Raw genomic sequence first — 19,493 nt, forward strand, 5'->3', positions numbered from 1 at the left:
TTGTGTTTTATCAAGTCCAAAGTCAATGCGCCGTCTACCAGGAGATTTTGGAGCACTTTACGCTTCCATCTGCTGACAAGCTTTATGGAGATGCTGATTTCCTTTTCCTTTTTTTCTTTTTTTTTTGATTGATTGATTGATCTTTTGAAATATTCTAATATTTTGAGATACTGGATTTTTGACTTTCATGAGCTGTAAGCTCTAATCATCAAAATTAAAACACAAAAACTTTTTCACGATATTCTAATTTTTTGAGATGCACCTGTATTTACATATTCATCAAAATGATATTTGATAACAGTATACCTCTGCAAAGATATTTCTAACTTATTTCTTTAAGCGAAGAAAGAAAAAAAAAAGAACTTTGCTGTGAGTATACTGGGGGGACTTCATAAGTTTTGGGAAGGTTAACCGGTTTGTTAAAATAAAACAAGGCACTTCTACGAGATTTGATTAGAGTTCTCTTCCAACCATACTGTATATTAAACCTTTTCACTCAGAACCAAGAAGCAGCCACAAAGCTGTCTCTGTGGTATCATGCTAAACAGATGGAGGAGAAAAATGCCCTGTCTGCACTTCTGGGGTTTCTCATCTTATAAAACTGCCTGAAAAAAGTCTTCTTCTTTTAATGCTGCAGTGCCAAGGACGACCCCAGCCAGAGTCAGTGGAGGAGGTGGCAGTCGCTCGGAGCTTGTCATCACTTGGGAGGTAACAAAGCAAGCTCTCGTTGCCCATTTAAGTGCTCAAAGGTAGCTGTCAATGGTGGACCGCCCACTGGCCTGTATCAAAAACAGGCCCATCATGCTGTCAGATTGTTTGGTCTGTGATTTAAACAGCCCTTTTTTAAAAAAAATAAAAATAAAAAAAAAAAAAGGGCAGATACTCTTCAGTGAGGCAGACAAAATGTTTATGGATTTTAGCAATTATGTTTCAAAATGTGAAAAGCGAAAAATATGTTCAAGGACCGTGAAAGGGATTTCCATAGTCTACTGAGACAAAGCCTCTTGTATAACACTGCTGTGATATAATGATAAATCAGTCTTTCCCTCGCTCATTCTGTCACCCTTTTTCGTGTTGTGTCTGTGGGTACTTGTGGGGCTTTCCAGCCAGTCCCAGAAGAGCTGCAGTGCGGTCCAGGGTTTGGCTATGTTGTTGCTTTTCGCCCTCTTGGTGGTCAAAGCTGGATGCAGGCGGCCGTGACGTCTCCTGATGCATCTCGATACATCTTCAAAAACGAGAGCATCCCTCCTTTCTCTCCATTTCACGTGAAAGTGGGAGTTTACAACAACAAAGGCGAAGGTCCTTTTGGACCTGTGACCACTATATACTCAGCAGAAGAGGGTAAACCAATTTACCAATCTTAATTTAATATGCAAAGACAACTATAAATAAGCCCTGCACAAGTTCAGTCCCTCAAAATGTTTAAAGGGGATACCAGATTAAATTTTCACTTTTTTCACTTTTCTGGTGTATCTGCCAGCTCAGAAAAGCTGAAAAGAAAACACGCAGCCAGTTCGTTATTTTCAGACTGCGACCCGAAATGGGTAAAAAGGGTGACTTTACACGTCAATTGAGGAATTTTAACCAAAGTTGTTGCAGACATTTCATGAAGACTCTAAAGAATAATACCAACTTGTGGAAAATGGGCATCTGATGTCCCCTTTAAACACTTTAAAGTCTCTGTGGTACAGCCGAAATGTTATTCTTGGTTTGAGTGGCCCAACCATTGCACCATAGACCGTAATCAGGGTACACGACATATTGAATTTTACACGGATGGAAAGGAGGCTGTGAGGGATAGACTTAAAGTCTTTGCAATGTCACGCATTGTATAAAGGTCCTATATCACAAGTCATTTTTACAACTCACAACTATGGAGTTTTTGTCTATTGAAAGTCTTTTGGAAAGATGAACCAATCATTACAGTATGTTGGTAAACAGCAGACTCTACTGAACACACTGTACTTCTATGCCTCACAGCCTTGTTTTCATTCCTTTCAAAAATTTATTTTTTTGGTGCTACCCTAAGGTCTACTGGCTCAATCAATGATGTTTGTTTGTTCATACAATCGAAGATAGTGCCAGTGGAGCAGAAATTACCTTTAGGTATAAACAGGTATATGAAATGCTTAGAATGGTATGTTGCTGCAGAGTTGCTTTGTTTGATTAGGGCAAACTGAATGTGCTAAATATTTGCTAGTGCATCAGTGCTATAATAATGAGCCATTACAGTAATGATTATTCTGACCATAGAGCCGAGTCGCGCCCCCAGTCGTGTCCGTGCCAAGAGCCTGTCAGCCTCAGAAGTGGAGGTCAGCTGGAAGCCTTTACCATGGAGCACCAGTAGGACACGCATAATGGGCTATGAGGTGAGGACAACACAACTAAAGCAAGCTAATGAATCTGACTGGGTTTGTTCTACATCGTCGTGTATTCCCTGTGCTGTTATAACAATTCTCACATCCAGTTTTGTTAATGTTCTTGATGCAGTAACTACCAATAAACAATGCTATAAAAATGAATATATTGGGGGGAAATGTCAGATATTTTGTTTGTGGTAGGGGGATTTTTGCTTTATTAGAAACAGAGTATCAGTAGGCAAGGCTGACTTAAATATATTCACACAATGACTCACACAGCTCAGTGTGCTTACTACTGCACCACATAAAGTTTAATCAATGAACGACACTTTGTGATGCTGATTATGACAGCTAGTTGACTGTGAATTTCAGCTGAGGTACTGGAGTACAAAGGACAGACCGGACACAGCCAGTGTGATGAGGACTGTGGGAAACAGGACGTCTGCTGTCATTCGTGGACTGGACCCGAGCAGTACATACTACATCAAACTCAAAACCTACAACAGTGCTGGTGTTGGACCTGATAGTGCTGTGGTGAATGTCACCACTAAGAGACCCCGTAAGTGTGACATAGTCCCTGGCCATTGTGTGTTATTGTCTATAACCATAACCATATTATTGTTTCCATTTTATCATTAGTTTAAAAGTTAGAGTATCTGCAAAATATTTTGCATTTGTTTTTGACATTGTATATAGTCTTATTAAGGAAAGTTGAAGTACAGTAGTACAGTACAGTAGTTTTAAACTGCTCTGAAATGTGACGTTTAGCTCTTTAAATAAATTTATTTTCTCCAGCACCGAGTCAGTCTCCAGTGAAAGTCATGTGGAATGCTACAGACTCTAAACTCATCCTCAAGTGGGATCATGTCAAGGCTCTGGAAAATGAGTCTGAAGTTATGGGCTATAAGGTATGAACATACAAACATCACTGCCTCTGGTATAAACGTATCTGATGTTTATACCGCAACATTGTTGAATGTTTGATTCTGATTGGTTGACAGATTACAGTTCCGTATATTGAATAATGCACACCATGAATTGAACGGTTTATCGTCTGTTACATATAAATTGAGATTTAAAGCAGCTGTTTTGCTTTAAAGGTCATATACAAGGAAAGCAGACAGAGTCGGCCCAGTGTGGTGGAGACTAACAGCACATCTCTTGAGCTCTCTCTGCCTGTGGACGAGGATTACATCATCCAGATTAAACCAGTCAGTGAAGGTGGAGAGGGGAGCAGCAGCAAACAGATTACCATCCCCAGGATAGCAGGTCTGAATTTATGGCCCCTTATGGAATTTATAACTATTATCCTTCAGTATGCTGAACTCGTGGTTAACTTTTTAGGCTATCAAGTCAATAATGCAATTTTTGGTAATTAAAAAAAATACATAAAACGAGTGAAAATCTCTTAGGCTTAACACCCTATTTGAAACTGTAAAAATCTTGTTTGTAGTTATAGTTTTTTGTTGTTTGTTGGCTATCTGAAAATTATTTTTTTTTCTATTTATATTTTGCAGTTGCACATGCGATTGGATTTGCCCCAGAGAGGAAAGCACTACCAGTGCTCGTAACACTATCACTCTACTGTACGGTCAGGACTTTCTTATGACAGATGAACTGAACTCTACAGCGGAGAGAACAGTACAAACATCTACAAGTGGAACCACTTTTTTTCCAGCATGTTTTACAAATTAGACTCTTCAGAAGGAAAGTTTTCCTCTCGCTTTTTAAAGGAGGATGTTTGCTAATCTGGTTTTGATCACTGACACCAAAGTTGTCGATACGGTGGAGTAGGATCTATCGCATTTTTGGGGGGATAAACGTGTCGACAGATGTTACCCACGTGGTTTCCAACCAGGAACTAGATATCCAAGGGCATAAAATGACATACTGTTCACTCTTAAGGATTTGCATACAAGGACATCTGTTTGGATAAGATGAATCCATACTCATCCATTAGACGGTTGGCAGTGGAGAGCCACACAAATGCCTTTTCCACAAAAAGCTTGGGAATACTTAATGAACTCCTTTGAAGAGAATCCCTACTGTCATACCTCACAGACACTTTCATTGTAAGACCATCAACCCATTTAATCAGCTGTCCTCAAATCAGACAAAGTTTACAGTCCCCCGGTGTTGACATGCCCCCCTGTCTGTTTGAAAGATGAAGCTAATGCTGCTGGCCTTATTTATACAGTAAAAGAGCTCTCTGGCTGTCTCGAGCTGGTTGTTCCTTCAGTCATGCACTGAGATATTTGTTTTGCTAGTGTGTGTGCCTCTTTAATGAGAAACAGTATGTAAAATATCCTCAGGACCAGAACAGCCTTAAATAGTTGTCTTGATTTCTTTTCTGGTTTAGTTTGTTCATGTACAATTCCATTATTTGATGATGTACAACGGATATTTTGATTGTAAAAGACCAGCTTTTCATTTTCCGTTAAGGTGCTTTCTATAGGTTATAGCTGTGATCATTGAAATACCTAGAACATAATGCTTATGTTCCATTTTCAAGCTGTTTAGCATGAACTGGCTCTGTAGTGGTTTGAAATACAGTATTTGAATGGACTGTCTGCTTTTAATAAATGAAGGAACACAAGTAATGTTCTTAAGATATTTGTGAGTTAGTCATCATAATTTATACTGTCAGTGCAAAATTTATACCTTCAGGGATGCAAATTCATGAGTGGTGGAAAAGGTGAGAAGGTCAGAGGGCCTCCTGGTGAGTTTAGCATGCCTAATTTAATTATTCAAATATTGAAAAAATTAAACAGCTCTGGCTAAATAACTTTAAAAACAGGTAGCATCTGGCTGAAACACATTAGAAAGTGAAAGAGAGTCAGCATGAAATGAAAATCTTATCTATTTTCTAAATGCATGTTATGATCTTTTTTATATATATATATATATATATATATAATTCATCTGTGCATGAATATATATCTTTTTTATTTATTTTTTTTGGCCTTGCAGTTGTTAATCAAAATGTCATGAGTCGATCTTACGGTAAAATGATTTCTCCCTAGTGATGTACAATATACCAGACTTCTTCAATCATATAGTCTGCTTAAACAGTTTTTTTTTTGTTTTGTTTTTTTTACTTTCAATCATCTGTTTCACTTAGATGTACATTACATTTTATTAATTTTAATAATCAAAAGGAAACAGAAAAACCACACGTAGCAAGGTTGACATGAACAATTCCAGACAAGGGAGAACAGAATGGGCTCGAACTCAAATAGGGCAGATAACGAGGGGCAGACAGGTGATGAGGATAACTAATAACAAGGAACAGGTGATTACTAATAATGGGAAAAGGAACTGGAAGGACCAAATAAGGACAAACAGGAACACACACACACGTGACAGATATCGCCCCCCTCCCAGAAAGCGCATCCCGCGCCGCAACAGCACCATCGGGTGGGGGGCGCCCTGGAGGCTGGTGGAGGCTGGTTCAGGACAGGAATAGGGCGGAGACCAGGAAAGCCTCCACGGTGGGTCTGGGAGTTCAGGGGGCCATGGCGGAGCAGACAGTTCGGGAAGCCATGGCAGATCTGGCAGTTCAGGTTGCCATGGCAGAGCTGGCAGCTCAGGAGGCCATGGCGGATCAGGAGACTCAGGAGGCCATGGTGGATCCCATTGGTATATGCCCTCCCTCCAAAATTTTCTTGGGGAAAACTAGGGATCCTGGGGGGCGCTCTGGAGGAGGGGGCACTTGAGGGTGCTCTGGAGGAGCGGGCACTGGAGAACTCCGGAGGCAGCGCCATGTCCAGAAGCGCTAAGTCAGCAGCGGCCTACGGGTCTGAGTCAGGGACGGGCTTGACGGAGAGCTGGTTCTGGATCGGGGCCAGACGCTCTCCAGACTTAGTCCAGTGGTGTCTGAGAGGTCCACGGGCGATGGTAATTAGCCCCGATCCAGAACAAAGAGTTGAGCGTCGCATCATACCATATCGTATACACGGCGAGCCCGCAGAACTCCCATGCATACTCCACAAACGGGAGATCTCTGTGGGCTAGGGCCGAAAATCGTGCGGGCGGTTTCCATTGCCGCCAGGGAAAACAGAGAATTAGCCCCGATCCAGAACAAAGAGTTGAGCGTCGCATCATCCAGCTCCGTATACACGGAAAATTGTGCAGCGGTTTCCATTGCCGCCAGGGAAAAAACAGAGAAACAAAAAACTTTTCAAAAACGGAAAAGAAACTCGGGGAGGAAAGGCGCCGTTCACTTTTGTAGGTCTGGAAGGTCACAGAACTGCTGCTGTGTAGGAGCGAGGAGACGTAGGAGAATTTTAATAATTTTAATAATCAAAAGAAAACAGAAAACCACACGTAGCATGAACAATTCCAGACAAGGGAGAACAGAACGGGTTCGAACTCAAATAGGGCAGATAATGAGGGGCAGCCAGGTGATGAGGATAACTAATAACAAGGAACAGGTGATTACTAATAATGGGAAAAGGAACTGGAAGGACCACATAAGGACAAACAGGAACACACACGTGACAATGACATACTCTTCAGTTATAACAGAAAATAATTTGGACTTGCCCATAAGCAGGCTATTGCCATAACACTTAAACGTGTTTTAGTGAGACTAAGTGATGGACATTCTTACCAACCTTGTCTATGCAAAGACTCTGTCCTGGACATAAAAATGTCCAAGACAGTTATCGGTCAGGGTGCACCTTTACATTGTATTTTATACTGAATATTCCTGTAAGCACCAATTAATGAATTGCTGTTAACAACAAGTTAGGATAATGCCAGAAAAGATTACTAGCTCTTAAGTCATTTGTTTGTGTGCTTCCGACTTAAAGGGTTAGTTCACCCAAAAATGAAAATTGGCTTGTGTTTTACTCACCCTCGAAGCATCCTAGGTGTATGTAACCGGGTGGTATTAGAGTGTGGGGCACGCAAAGAGTGTACTTCCCCTTTAAGAGAGCGGCTGCTAATGATGACGCGCTAAGAGTGCGATACAGAGACAGACCATTTAAGCAGTGCATGAGAGACGAAGACAATAGTGTATCATCCTAGGTTAAATCCATTATTTATGTGAGTACATGTGATGATATTCATTTAATCTGCTGTGATACAATGTGTTTGTTTCATCCCGTGCATGTACAATGTGTATTTTATGGTTAGGGATTGGGGCTCTAAAAAACCTGCACCCCTTTCCAACGAATCGGGAAATGTGACGCACCGGTTGCTGTGAGTCGACCAATCCGGGGGCAGCCTGTAGACTCAATGCAAGAAGAACTGCTGAAACGGGCAGTGGGAACATGCCCCCAAGTAGATATTAAGGTTCTTGGCGCAGAAGTATCCTGTCTCTTGGACACAGGCAGCCAAGTTAGTACGATATGAGAAAGTTTCTTCCGACAGCACTTGGGAGGTGATGATGAAGACATGCTTTTAACCGCTGGATGGCTCAAGCTTACTGCCGCCAACGGGCTGGACATCCCGTACTTGGGATATCTTGAGCTGGAAATAGAGACTATGGGCAGAAAGATCCCAAATTGCGGTTTCTTAGTGGTAAAGGATCCTTCACCCTCCTCAAAAGCTGTTTCTTGTATTGTGGGTATGAACATCATAAGTCGGTGCCGGCAGATAGTGCAGTCTGAGTTCGAGGCTCCGTTGCAAGGGGGGCTAGAGACTGATTGGAGGAACGTGTTCCAGCATATACAGACCTGTGATGTTCATAAAAGTCGGGTGGCCCGTGTAGCAGGGAGGAGTGTCGTCCACGTACCAGCGGCCTCCATAACTATGGTAACGGCAAAAGGATGGCTGGTGAGTGCTAAAGGGAAAAGCCAGTGGCTGCTAGAGCTGACACACTTACCATTGCCAGGGGGTTTGCTGGTTATGCCGACAGTAGTAAGCTCACACCATAATGAGGGCCCAGTCCAAATTCTTAACATGTCTAATGAGTGAGTGTGGTTGCACCCTAGGACTCGCATCGGTGTTCTGTCACAAGTAGAGTTGGTGGATAATGACCCAGGACACGAGGTAACATTCCATCGCATTTCTGCTAATGCTGAAGAGATCTCTCTGGGGGCCAAGTCACCATCAGATCAAGAGCAGTGGTCTAAAGTAGTGTCTCAGCTGGACATAGGAGGTACGATAGAACAGCAAGCCGAGTTGAAAGCATTACTCACTGAATATGCTCATGTGTTCGCCGTGGGGGATGAGGATCTCGGGTTCACGAACCGAGTACAGCATGAAATTCATCTGGTGGACGATTTGCCTGTTAACCTGCCGTATCGCCGAATTCCGCCAAACCAATACAGAGAGGCCAAGGAACATATAGCGCAACTGGTGAGAAAGGGTGTTATCCAAGAGAGTTCAAGCGCCTATGCATCTCCAGTGGTGTTAGTGAGAAAGGCCGACGGTAGTATTAGGTTGTGCGTTGACTACCGCAGTCACGAATTAGAAGCACAAACCGAAGATTTGCAAAGAAAAATGTCGGTTAGGGTTAGGGTTAGGATATCGATATAAGCCAAGAGGAGACTGGTTTTCCTTTGCTAAAGTAAGGAAACTTTGCTTCCTTTGCTCCTATAAACAAACTCGCGAGACTTGCATATCTCAGAGGTGCGCGCATACGTCATACGCCTTCCGCCGGCACGGCTTCCGCGTATGAAAGATAATGGAAGTGAGAGAAAAGTGTTTATTACGTTTGAAATATGGATATTTTTCTTACAAAAATGTATGGATTCACTACAGAAGGTCTTTATTCACCCCCCGGAGCCGTGTGAGGCATGTTTTATTATGAATGCGCGCTCTTTATTTGGCGACTTGTGGACTGTTCAACTGCAATACCCGCTGACTGCAATGATAGAGCTTGGAATAGCCAGAACAATTTTTAATATAACTCCGACTGGATTCGTCTGAAAGAAGAAAGTCATGTACACCTAGGATGCTTCGAGGGTGAGTAAAACACAAGCCAATTTTCATTTTTGGGTGAACTAACCCTTTAAGTGTAGGTAACCTTTAGCTTAATGTTATTTCGTTATGTAAGTTTAAAAGGTTTCATTTTTAGGAAAGTAAAAGTGTCTCTGATCAAGCTCGCGAATCCAAAGCTGGGGGAAAAAAGCCGCGAACGCGCATCCGGCGAGCAAAATCCGCAAGCATTTTGAGTTGATAATATCCCCATGGGATTCCACAAAATAAACTTATGTTGACAATTTAACCCTAACGTGAAACTGGACAACCATCCTGCAGAAAAACTCGAATCAATCAGGTAAGTGCCAAAGCTGTTCGGTATCCGTTTTGTTTACCTGTTTCTTACACCTTAAATTTAAAACCTACCTTTGCTACGTTTTACCGAGTCAATTCTTATAAATGATATCATGTTATATAACTTTAACCATAATGGTGTTGATGAATCACGATAAATTAAACAAAACTATTAATTTGCTAACAACTTTACAACACTAGCCTATTTGTTAATATTTCAGGGAACAATTATACTCTCCCTTGTGCTTAAAATCAGAAGTGTTCTTTTAATTAGAGAGACATGATACTGTACATGGAGTCCTATTCACGATTTGAAGTGTGTTCTTCAGTAGACCACAAGAGGGCAGTGCAACAGAACCAATGCAACATTTCTTGAACAAAATGGAAAATATTTGTACCTAAACCGTATGCAGAATTTACAATTAACTGTTTTTATTTAACTCAGATGCAGCAAATAGCAAACTTGGCCACATGGATGGATCTTATTTATTTCGAACACTGTACAGCAAACACACAAAACCAAGCAGTAGAAAGTAGAGGATAGCATTGTAAACAGAAGTATCTGCAGGTGGGATCTCAGGGGAATTGATGCTAAAAGTACTTTTCTAAGCTTAACTTGTTTTCCTCAAAGTTCAAATCTTAAATGCAACATATAGCGTAAACAAGGACATTGCCTTGTAAAGAGACAAAATGTTGACATTGGCTTAGCAAATGGGCTGGCGAAAGAATGCTGTGGTTGATTAGGAATCCAACTATCAACCTTTGCATGGCACTTTTCTTTATATTCAAGAACAGCTCCGGTATCCTCAAAAATCAGTAACTGAACAAGTTGGAAGTATGACGTATACAAATTCCCTTCTGATATCTGCAGGTTGTGTAAAGTGTTATTATTTTCACATAGTGCACAGTCCTGAACAAATGCATTAGTTATACAACAACAAGCCTTCACCATGTTAGCAAAGGTTATTAAGAGCTATCCTGGCCTTCTTTCATCCTAATATAATGTTTTTAATTTGGCAATACACACAATTCGAAGCTCATTCATCCATTCAATACTAGAACACATATATGTCCTGTCTCATCCAGGATTTCTACTGCTTTCACAGAGGAACGTTTGTAAAGAGAATCATGGCTCAAGGGTCACGCTTCACTGAAAACCACAGGCTCATGACATTTACACATAAAAAGGTCTCATATCTAACAAATAAGAACCGTTTCAACAGTGTTTAGAAATCATTAGTTCATTGGCACAGCATTGTGTGGGAAGGAACAGTTTTTTAAAAAATCACAGAAGTCTCAAACATATAGAGCAGTAGGGAATTTGTTAAATATCGACTTGAAAAATAATTCTAAATTGTTTTCTGCGAGCTTAATAATATTTTTTTTTTTTTCAAATGCTTAAAGTCTAAATGCACATGCACATAACACATTGATTAATTATGCAATTGTGTCAGCATGTACTGAACTCAAATTAGGTTTGGTTTCTTTGGACTTTTTCACAGTTTAACAATATGTTTAGGACATGAAATAGAGCATTCAACAAGCGAACGTGTTACTTTTTGTGTCGTGCATTTCAAAATGATGTCATACTTGGGGATATTTCAAATCTAAAATCTAAAGTTTGATAACTATTGGTACCTTGAAAAGTTTGTACTGTAAATTGGCGCTTTTCATTTGTCTGTGTTTGTGATATCTACTAAGCATATGTAAGGGCTCCTGAAATAAAACAAAGAAACAAACATTTCTAGACATCTATAAAACAAATACAGCAGTAATTTAAAAAATAAACATTTTTAAAAAATCAGGGAAAAATGTGCAAGTCCACTATCTCCATATTATGTCTATAATATGGAAAGAAATACTTTTCAGAAGACTATCAAAAGGTTTGGCAATCATACATTAATACAGTCTGTCTCGTTTTTCTCTCTGGTTTGTAACGAAACTGAACCAGCGGTTTTAGTTAGCTGTATATGAAACCGTTTTAAACCCTGCTTTGCCACATGCAGATGAGGTTCAGAATTTAACAGCACCATAACATTTGTTGATCAGAGAAGCATGACATACTGTATGTACGCTAGCTAGGCTTTTCCCTACAGTTCAGTATTTGCAAAAAGATCTTCTGTGTTATATCTCAATGAACCCTAGAAAAAACTACTCAATAGATACTACGGTCACTCCACTAAGCTAAATCTTCAGCAATGTTCATCAAAAAGCCCCATGCCTCATGCTTGATGTTAGCATCGGGCTGTCGATAGTACGCTTGGTTAGTTTTCACATTCGTGAAGAAAAATCAAGAGACTACAATAGCGGCTAAATCGTCTGATCGATGTGATGAGTCTGTCCTTCCTCAGCGGTCCTCAGCCAGGGAGACCGTGTGCCTCCTGAACCAGTATGTCCATATTACCACAGCAAATGTAGACACAAATTAGAAATTACATGAGAAGGAATAGGTTCCGACATCTGGGAGGCAGCATGTGTTTGTGTGCATGTGTAAATGTTAGTGTCGTGTATGTAAGTGGAAGCTAGAAGCTTAGAATAAGAGGTCTTTAGTTGTTGGCGACCCACTGGCAGTCATTGAGGAACACTTGCTTCCCATTGATGTCCTGAGAACTGAGGAGATCAGGACTAATGGAGAGAAAAACAAACAGATCATGTAACACAACCGTTTATTACAGTACATTTAGAAGATCCACTTCATTGCCAATAAGTGATTGCTGTTGTAAGATGAAAAACATAAGGCTTGCAATAGATTTTTGATAACTGCATGGTTTGCAGTGAAATGAAAGCTTGTGTTTGTCAGCGCCGTCCACCTAGAGTCAACACATGGCGCTGACTGAACTGGTTTTGACATGTCATTACACCCTTGTCAAACTGCTATACACCAGCAGGCTCAATATGACAGATAAACACTGAAGTGAAACCATAATATGCATTTTCGAAATGGATGGATTAATTGTGCATGCAGGGGCTAGCGGTGACAAATACCTTCAAATCCTCATGTGGATCTTGAGTGGAAGATTCTGTTTCCCTGACAACTACAGCCTTGGTTACCAACATGTCAGGGTGCTGTTGCTTGGCTTCTTTTATTGCCATGGCAAGCGCCTGTGAAAAAGTAAATTATTTCTCAAGCTTAATGAGAGAAACATGCAGCTAATGAATTAGTAATATGCTTTCTAATTAATTTGTGCTTTAAAGTCATCATGAAACAGAAATTGCTTTTCTTTTCTTTTTTCTTTCCTATTGTGATGTTGTGAAATGGCTCCTATAACAAAAAAAAATGTTGATTTTGTCCATCAAGAATTGGTTGAATGTTTACTAGTTGCTGACGTCTCATGTGAGTGACAAATTTCTGGATGGGAGGAATTAATGCCCAGCCCTCACAAGGTCATCAGAGATTTTCAAGAGATTTTGTTGCGAGGGTAGGTGAAGTTAATATTTTTGATTAAAGATTACATGGGCATTATGAGGGTATCTTTTATTAAAAAAACATGATATGCATAGATAAATCAGTTATAATAATTGCAATAACTGCAATATTCCATAAAATATAACAATTGTCAATTTTCATTTCATGGTGAATTTAAAAATGAAAATTCTGTCATCAGTTACTCAGCCTCATGTCATTCCATACCTGTAAGACCAATTCTTTATTAACAATTCTCTATTCTCTATTAACTAGTTGCTTATTAACATGCATATTGGCTGATTATCAGTAAGCACCCGGAAGCACTGGAAGAGGTTATTCCTCTTTGCTAGACTTTCAATGGATGGACAGAAATATCTCAGGTTTTTTTTATTTTTATGTATTTTCATTTGTGTTCTGAAAATTAATGAAAGTTTTATGGGTTTGGAATGATCAGAGTGTGAGAAAATGGTGAATGGAGTGTGAGAAAATGGTGACAAGATATTAATTTTTTAGTGAACTATTCCATCTAGAGCTGATATAAATCATAGCTCACTAAAATGCTTTACAAAATACCCAGCCCTAATTCCTTTTGCACCTACCTGATCTTGATCAACATCATCATCACCAGTAATGACAATCCTCTTTTCAATTCTTGTCTCCGAGTAGCCTCCCTTCACCGTCTACAAAACAAAAAAACATATATATGTACGTTTTCAATCCTCCAAGAAGACCTTTCCTAAAAAAGAGGCTACCAGGAGATACTTTTTCAGATACCTTAGTAACATGAGTTGTAGTGGCTGATGTAACGTTCTCAGTAACCATTAGAGGAGAACCATCTCTAGCAAATGATCCCAGGTTCACCTGTTCAAGAATATAATGAATAAACACTTGTCAAAGCAAGAACGCTATAAGGTAGTGTTATACCTCACAAATAAGGCAAGCCATCTGAAGCAAACTGAAACTAAAGTTGGAAATAAAAGCAACAGACAAAATGACAGAGCAGAAGCAAAGACAGAAGGAGATTTGGAAACTCAAGTTCAACAGATGAAAATACTCACAGGAGAGATTCTCTCCATCATAGAGTACGTGGCCTCTCGCATACTGCTGATACCATGGTCCTAAGACAGAAACAGAGAACTTACAATCCATATGAGAACCACCACAGTGCATGTAAGTATTAAAAGAACGTAATTACACTTACTTATGTAATTTATGATAATTGACATAATTACAGTCTTCAGAGCATGTTCCTCTATGGTACAGTGACATATCACCAGTAAAGTACATATGATGAGCTAAAAGGTCTTTACCGGGTCTGCAATCTCCATTATGGTCGTGGTGACCTCAGAGCCATTGGGCTGCGTCTCGATCTTGACCTCGGTCTTCCTCAGAGCTTGGGAGGCAATGATTTCACTGCTTTCTCTGCTGAGAGGATGGATTGGGGGTGACTCCGAGCTGTCCCGTCTCATCAACTGGGTATTAGCTTGTTCTGTAGAGTCTTTCCTCAGGGCTTGGGCAGCTTTCACTGACCGCGGAGCTTTCTTAGGTACAAAAGGCTTGGGAAAGAAATGAAACAGATTAAGTTAAAACCTGGGAGTATTCATGAGATTTAAGAAACATGGTGCCAATCAAATGATCTTGGCAGCATACGGTGAGTTATGGTTCAAAAGAAAAGAATAAGAAGCAATGAGAAACATAACAAAATTCTGAAATCAAAGAAACCAAACCTGAACTGACTGACTGAACTATGGAGGGCAGCATCAAATGGAATGGAATTAGCATCAATCATGAACTCAAATTCCAATGTAATTTCATGCTTTGCTCTGATGCCCTGTAGAACGTGAGAAAAAATGGGATGTGACTGCATCCATCAGCACATTTACACATTTGCTCTGACCAGTGATTGGGCAAGCCAGCCACTTTGCTGAAAGAGATAGGACACTTGTCTACCTCCGGTTTACGTTCCTCCAGTGCCTTGTGTTCTACAACAGGCTTTGGTTTCTCTACAGGCCTCTGTACTTCTACAGGTCTCTCCTCTGGAAGGTAGACAGGATCTGCTCCCAGTATAAAGGCTGGATGGGTAGGACGGTCAGAGAGGCCAAACTCGGGTGAGAAGTCTCTCTCCCCCAGCTCAGTCATGCCTCTAGAAAATTCCCCGATACCCGTTTGGAAGTCCATGAGCACAGTGAAGTCCACCTCAGCCTCCAGGCTGGACGTTGAGCTAACAGTGATACTCGAGCATTTGCGCTCAATGCCCAGGTGGGTCTCCTTCAGGTACAGAGTGTCTAGGTCAGGATCATCTTCTGACACCGATCCTAAGTGTCTCTCCCAGGGATCTCTCTGAAGAAGCAGAAAAATAGGTCTTGGTGCAAGGAACCAGCTATGCTACAAGAGCAAATGTTGACTGACAAACAGGTAAAACAAGGCAGTATAATGGATGTTACATCATCTTCACAAGACAAGAATGAGACAACATTGTGGTGACTGATGGTTAAAGAGTCTAGTAGGGATGCAGGGGTTAGTTCAACTCAAAAAAGACTAACTGAAATGTCAGAAGTGTTACATGTCTCTGAGGAAAAACTGAGACAATAATATACTGATAGATACTGATATATTCACCCTAGGGTAGAGTACTGCAAATCTGTATGTTTGTAGTTCATATATTATTCTTCTGCGGCAATTTCAGAGTTTCTAGACATTTTTATAAGTGTGGCAAGTCTATAACTTCTTAAACAGTGCCAAGGAATCAGTGCATGTGGTGGATGCATTCGATGACATTTCTTTGTAGGATTGTTGTGTAGGATGGTTTGGATCATGCAATTAATTCATGCTGTGATGATGAGAGCAAACAACAGAAGGCAAATTGTAGTGTGTACAGAATGTGTACAGAAATGTGAAAGTCAAAGCTTTTGGGTTAGCAAGGAGGTAGCAGTAGCTAAGATGAGTGGAAAAATGAGGCACCTGGGCTTCCTCCTGAGGCTCCGCATGAATTGCTGGAGTGGGAAGGGGCTCCTGGAATATGAGATGAAATAATAGGAAGAGCAATGCAAAGTTAGTGCACTGAAATTTGAGATAACAGGGAAGGAGCCCAGACTAGGCTCTGAACCAAAAACCAGACATTTATATAACTGACCGGATACACTGACTGACACAGATACAAATGTAGACAAAAAGTCTTAAACAGTGTGAACTAGAGCGTACAACATATTGCACCACAACAATTGAAAGTTAAAATATATTATGGCAGCTGGGTGCAATTTTGCACTAAGTGCCAATAAAGAGCCTTTTAATAAATCAGAACATATCTATATTAGACATCATTTTGCAAGGTTATTCCTCAGGCTCTTCCTAGTCCAAAATCTTTCTGTTGACAGTAGAGTTTCATTTTTTTATTTTTGTTAATTTCTTTCAGTTTCAATGTTGAGTGAAATAAGGAAGCATCTGCTTCAACAACTGCTATCTATTGAAATTGCACCTCAGTGGGCTTTTGCATAAAAAAGAGAAAGCCCTCAAGGTTCCCTGCATTTTGTTGCAAAATAAATGATTGACCAATTTTTTTTTCAGCTAAGTCAAAGAGCAAATTCAAAATCCTTAAGCTTGAAGCATGAAGCTGGGCATACTATCTTCTAAATGACAGCAAAAACCGTTCCTTGTTAAATCAACTTTCAGAGCCCTTCTTATAAACAATACCATGGCCATTTTTGAAAGTCTTGCCGAAGCCCTTTTGTTTGCAAAAATGGCATTTTAGCATAACAATATGGTGCACAGGCCTTTGATTCCTTGCAACAACCATTCCCTACATGCCTGGTAAGAGGGAACCAGAGAAAGAATGTTGGAAGGAAAGACCGCACATCAGGTGGAAAGTTAGTGGAACGGAAGCCTGAAGCTTAAGCAATGGAGATTATGTGGAAGATCCTAAGTGTTTCTCAAATCCGCAAGCAGATGTTGAGCTGTGCAGAGGAAGTAGAGGAAAAGGAAGTGGCACGTCCTCATCCAATCAGACGGTGGTAATAGTACCTCATACTTCTATCAGCCAATGCTATGATTACACAAAAACTGACTATTCTACTCATCTCTCCTCAGAAACAGGTTGGTTATGTTTACTGGCATGTGCATTATGCAAAACTATAGATATGGATGTGCCGTTTCATGCGATGCTTTAGTTCCTGTGAGTGACAAGCAGATTATCAAGCAGTTGTTACCACTGGTTTCCTCTTGGAAGATTCCATTGTGGAGCTCTTGTGAAGACTGTTGCCAGAATCGCTTTTGGTGATAGGTTTGGTACGTGTATCTCTTGCCCTCTGGGATTTTACAGGTGGGTATAAAGGGGGAATCTGGTCAAAGGCTGGAAATGCTGAATTGGTGGGAAAGTCAAACATAAACAATGGATCTTCAAAAAGAAACTGATCTTGTTCTATACTAAGTCTGTTGTCTGCATTGTTCTTGAGATCCCTTAATTGGGGCCTGTCTTGGAGAGACTGACGTCTATATTCTCTGACTTCCCTATTGTGACAATTACTCGCCCAGTCGTGCTTGTCAAAAGTTCCAGTGCTTTCTACAAATGCAGAATTTTTGGGCTGCGACAAGCTGTCCAAGGCATTCTCAAAGCCAACTTGCTCTTCCTTAGACTTGGTCCCTTCACTTTCATCAAATGATCCTGAAATGCTTTTCTCACTCGGTTGTCCTTGCAGCTTGGCTCCTTTACTGCCTTTCAACTTCTTTGACCTCTCAGGCTTCAGTGGAACGATTCGTTTCACCTCAGACTGTGATGAGTCGCTTGCAGTAGAATCATGTCTCTGGATTACTGAGCCTTTACTCTTAGAATCCGGATTAGATGTTTGGTTCTGTAAGGAAGCTCCGGTGTTTTTTGCTTCTATTTCACAGGATTGTCTCTCCCACCGGTTTTCATTATATTGATCTCTCATATATTTGTCTATGGCTGCATTGGGAGAAGCCTCTGCGAAGCTTCTCACTACATACCTTGGCAAGTCTTGATTTGTGGTGTTGTCTTCTCTATTGGTTACCCCCATGTACTTTCTATTGCCCCAAAGTCTCTCTGTTGCATATTCATCACATCCATTTTTATGAATGACATTCTCTGACAAGGATCTGTCCTGAGGTTGTCCATTATCATATGCTTTCTCCTCCAAAGAACCGGCACCCTGGAAATGGTTGTACCTTAAAGCAGGGCTTTTAGCACGATTTCTCAGGGGCTTCTCTGGTGATAGGATGGTTCCTGTTGAGTTCCTTTTTGCTACACTTTGTTTTTCTCTTATGTCACTGTGTGTGGTGATGGTTTTCTCTCTCGTTTTGTCTTCTGTCTCTCTGTTGAATCCAGTGGCTAATGAAGCTACTCTAGGACTCCTGCTCTTTTCGTCTTTTTTACTGAGGAGCAGGTCTCTTTGACAACCATCTTGCTTCGCAATCAATAGGGAATCCTCTGAGGCCTATATATCAATAGAGTGAACAGTTTCAATGGCCTGTCAGTGCCAACAACACCCTCTACTGTAATTTGTATAGCGCATATATTTGCAAAATGAATTTGAAAAAATCTTATGACGCAAGATAACAATTTATTGATCTGAGGAGGAAAAATTAATGTAATCAAGTTGAATTTTATGTAAAATGTTGGATGGATGTTTTGAAGTTAAACAAAAGGGAGACATTCATGTTCATAAGTACTTAAAATGCCATTTGCTATTATTATAGAGCAATATCATTGTATTTATAATACTAATTAAAGAAAATGCATTCGTGCTGTGTTCAAATAAGCAACTCCAGCCAGATTCTATTAAAGTTTAAAACTGCTGCTAGCACTTGACCAGAGGCATGACATGAAATGGTTCAATAGCATCCACTTAAAGAGAGATTAGTCACATAAAAAAGAGTGCATGAATAACAAATCAAGCATTAGGCACACTAAATACTGAGACCGGTACTGACATAAATCTGAATAATCCTCAACAGCAATCTTAAAGCAGTATCAGACCAAAATAACACTAATTATATAGCATCTTGCTTTTTAAAAAGTCACCACGCAATACAATCCCTTGCCGGTACCAATTACTCACAGATTTTTTCTCCGGAGTGCTACCAGATGAGGCTCCAGAGAGACGTTTCTCTCTGTGGACCAGTTTGCTGTTGGGCTCTCTCAGCGCTCTTTTTAGCTCATTGATGCTGGCTTGATGTTTCTGCAACACATCCTCTGGTTTATCCAGGAACTGCTATAAAACAAACAGGTCAATCGGTAGAACCACTTACCTTCAGCAATTACTTAAGTGAGGGCTTTCTGGAGACCAGCACAGCTCTTTACAAATGTTTATCTAACTCGGGTAAGTACATAATAAGTACGCAAATGCAAACATCAGGCACATGTTCTGTTCTTGAAACAGATGTATAAGCCTCCCAGTTAGAAATGCACGTTGAAATAATAGAATACTCCAATAAACCAATACAAAATGCCACTGAAGTACACAAAGTATGAATAAAATGATCTGTTCCAT

General features: G+C 40.4%; 2 protein-coding genes across 2 annotated transcripts in view; one reads left to right on the plus strand and one right to left on the minus strand.

The window, feature by feature from the left end:
- cntn3a.1 (contactin 3a, tandem duplicate 1) overlaps nucleotides 1–4,946 on the plus strand; it is a 64,974-nt gene extending 60,028 nt beyond the window's left edge. The window contains exons 17-23 of the mRNA XM_016509141.1: nucleotides 638–708; nucleotides 1,107–1,341; nucleotides 2,254–2,369; nucleotides 2,733–2,919; nucleotides 3,156–3,268; nucleotides 3,461–3,629; nucleotides 3,878–4,946. Of these exons, the coding sequence (XP_016364627.1) occupies nucleotides 638–708; nucleotides 1,107–1,341; nucleotides 2,254–2,369; nucleotides 2,733–2,919; nucleotides 3,156–3,268; nucleotides 3,461–3,629; nucleotides 3,878–3,969 (983 nt within the window). The 3' untranslated portion in view covers nucleotides 3,970–4,946. The remainder of the gene's footprint in view (nucleotides 1–637; nucleotides 709–1,106; nucleotides 1,342–2,253; nucleotides 2,370–2,732; nucleotides 2,920–3,155; nucleotides 3,269–3,460; nucleotides 3,630–3,877) is intronic.
- Nucleotides 4,947–10,038: 5,092 nt separating this feature from the next.
- The window catches only part of LOC107705713 (band 4.1-like protein 1), a 53,412-nt gene continuing 43,957 nt past the window's right edge, over nucleotides 10,039–19,493 (minus strand). Inside the window, exons 15-23 of the mRNA XM_016509142.1 lie at nucleotides 19,062–19,214; nucleotides 17,193–18,437; nucleotides 14,941–15,330; nucleotides 14,301–14,546; nucleotides 14,049–14,108; nucleotides 13,765–13,851; nucleotides 13,590–13,670; nucleotides 12,570–12,686; nucleotides 10,039–12,209 (exon numbers count right to left, since the gene is read on the minus strand). Of these exons, the coding sequence (XP_016364628.1) occupies nucleotides 12,204–12,209; nucleotides 12,570–12,686; nucleotides 13,590–13,670; nucleotides 13,765–13,851; nucleotides 14,049–14,108; nucleotides 14,301–14,546; nucleotides 14,941–15,330; nucleotides 17,193–18,437; nucleotides 19,062–19,214 (2,385 nt within the window). The 3' untranslated portion in view covers nucleotides 10,039–12,203. The remainder of the gene's footprint in view (nucleotides 12,210–12,569; nucleotides 12,687–13,589; nucleotides 13,671–13,764; nucleotides 13,852–14,048; nucleotides 14,109–14,300; nucleotides 14,547–14,940; nucleotides 15,331–17,192; nucleotides 18,438–19,061; nucleotides 19,215–19,493) is intronic.

The sequence above is a fragment of the Sinocyclocheilus rhinocerous genome, unplaced genomic scaffold (assembly GCF_001515625.1).
Source record: "Sinocyclocheilus rhinocerous isolate Xijiao unplaced genomic scaffold, SAMN03320098_v1.1 scaffold263, whole genome shotgun sequence".
NCBI classification, from domain to species: Eukaryota; Metazoa; Chordata; class Actinopteri; order Cypriniformes; family Cyprinidae; genus Sinocyclocheilus; species Sinocyclocheilus rhinocerous.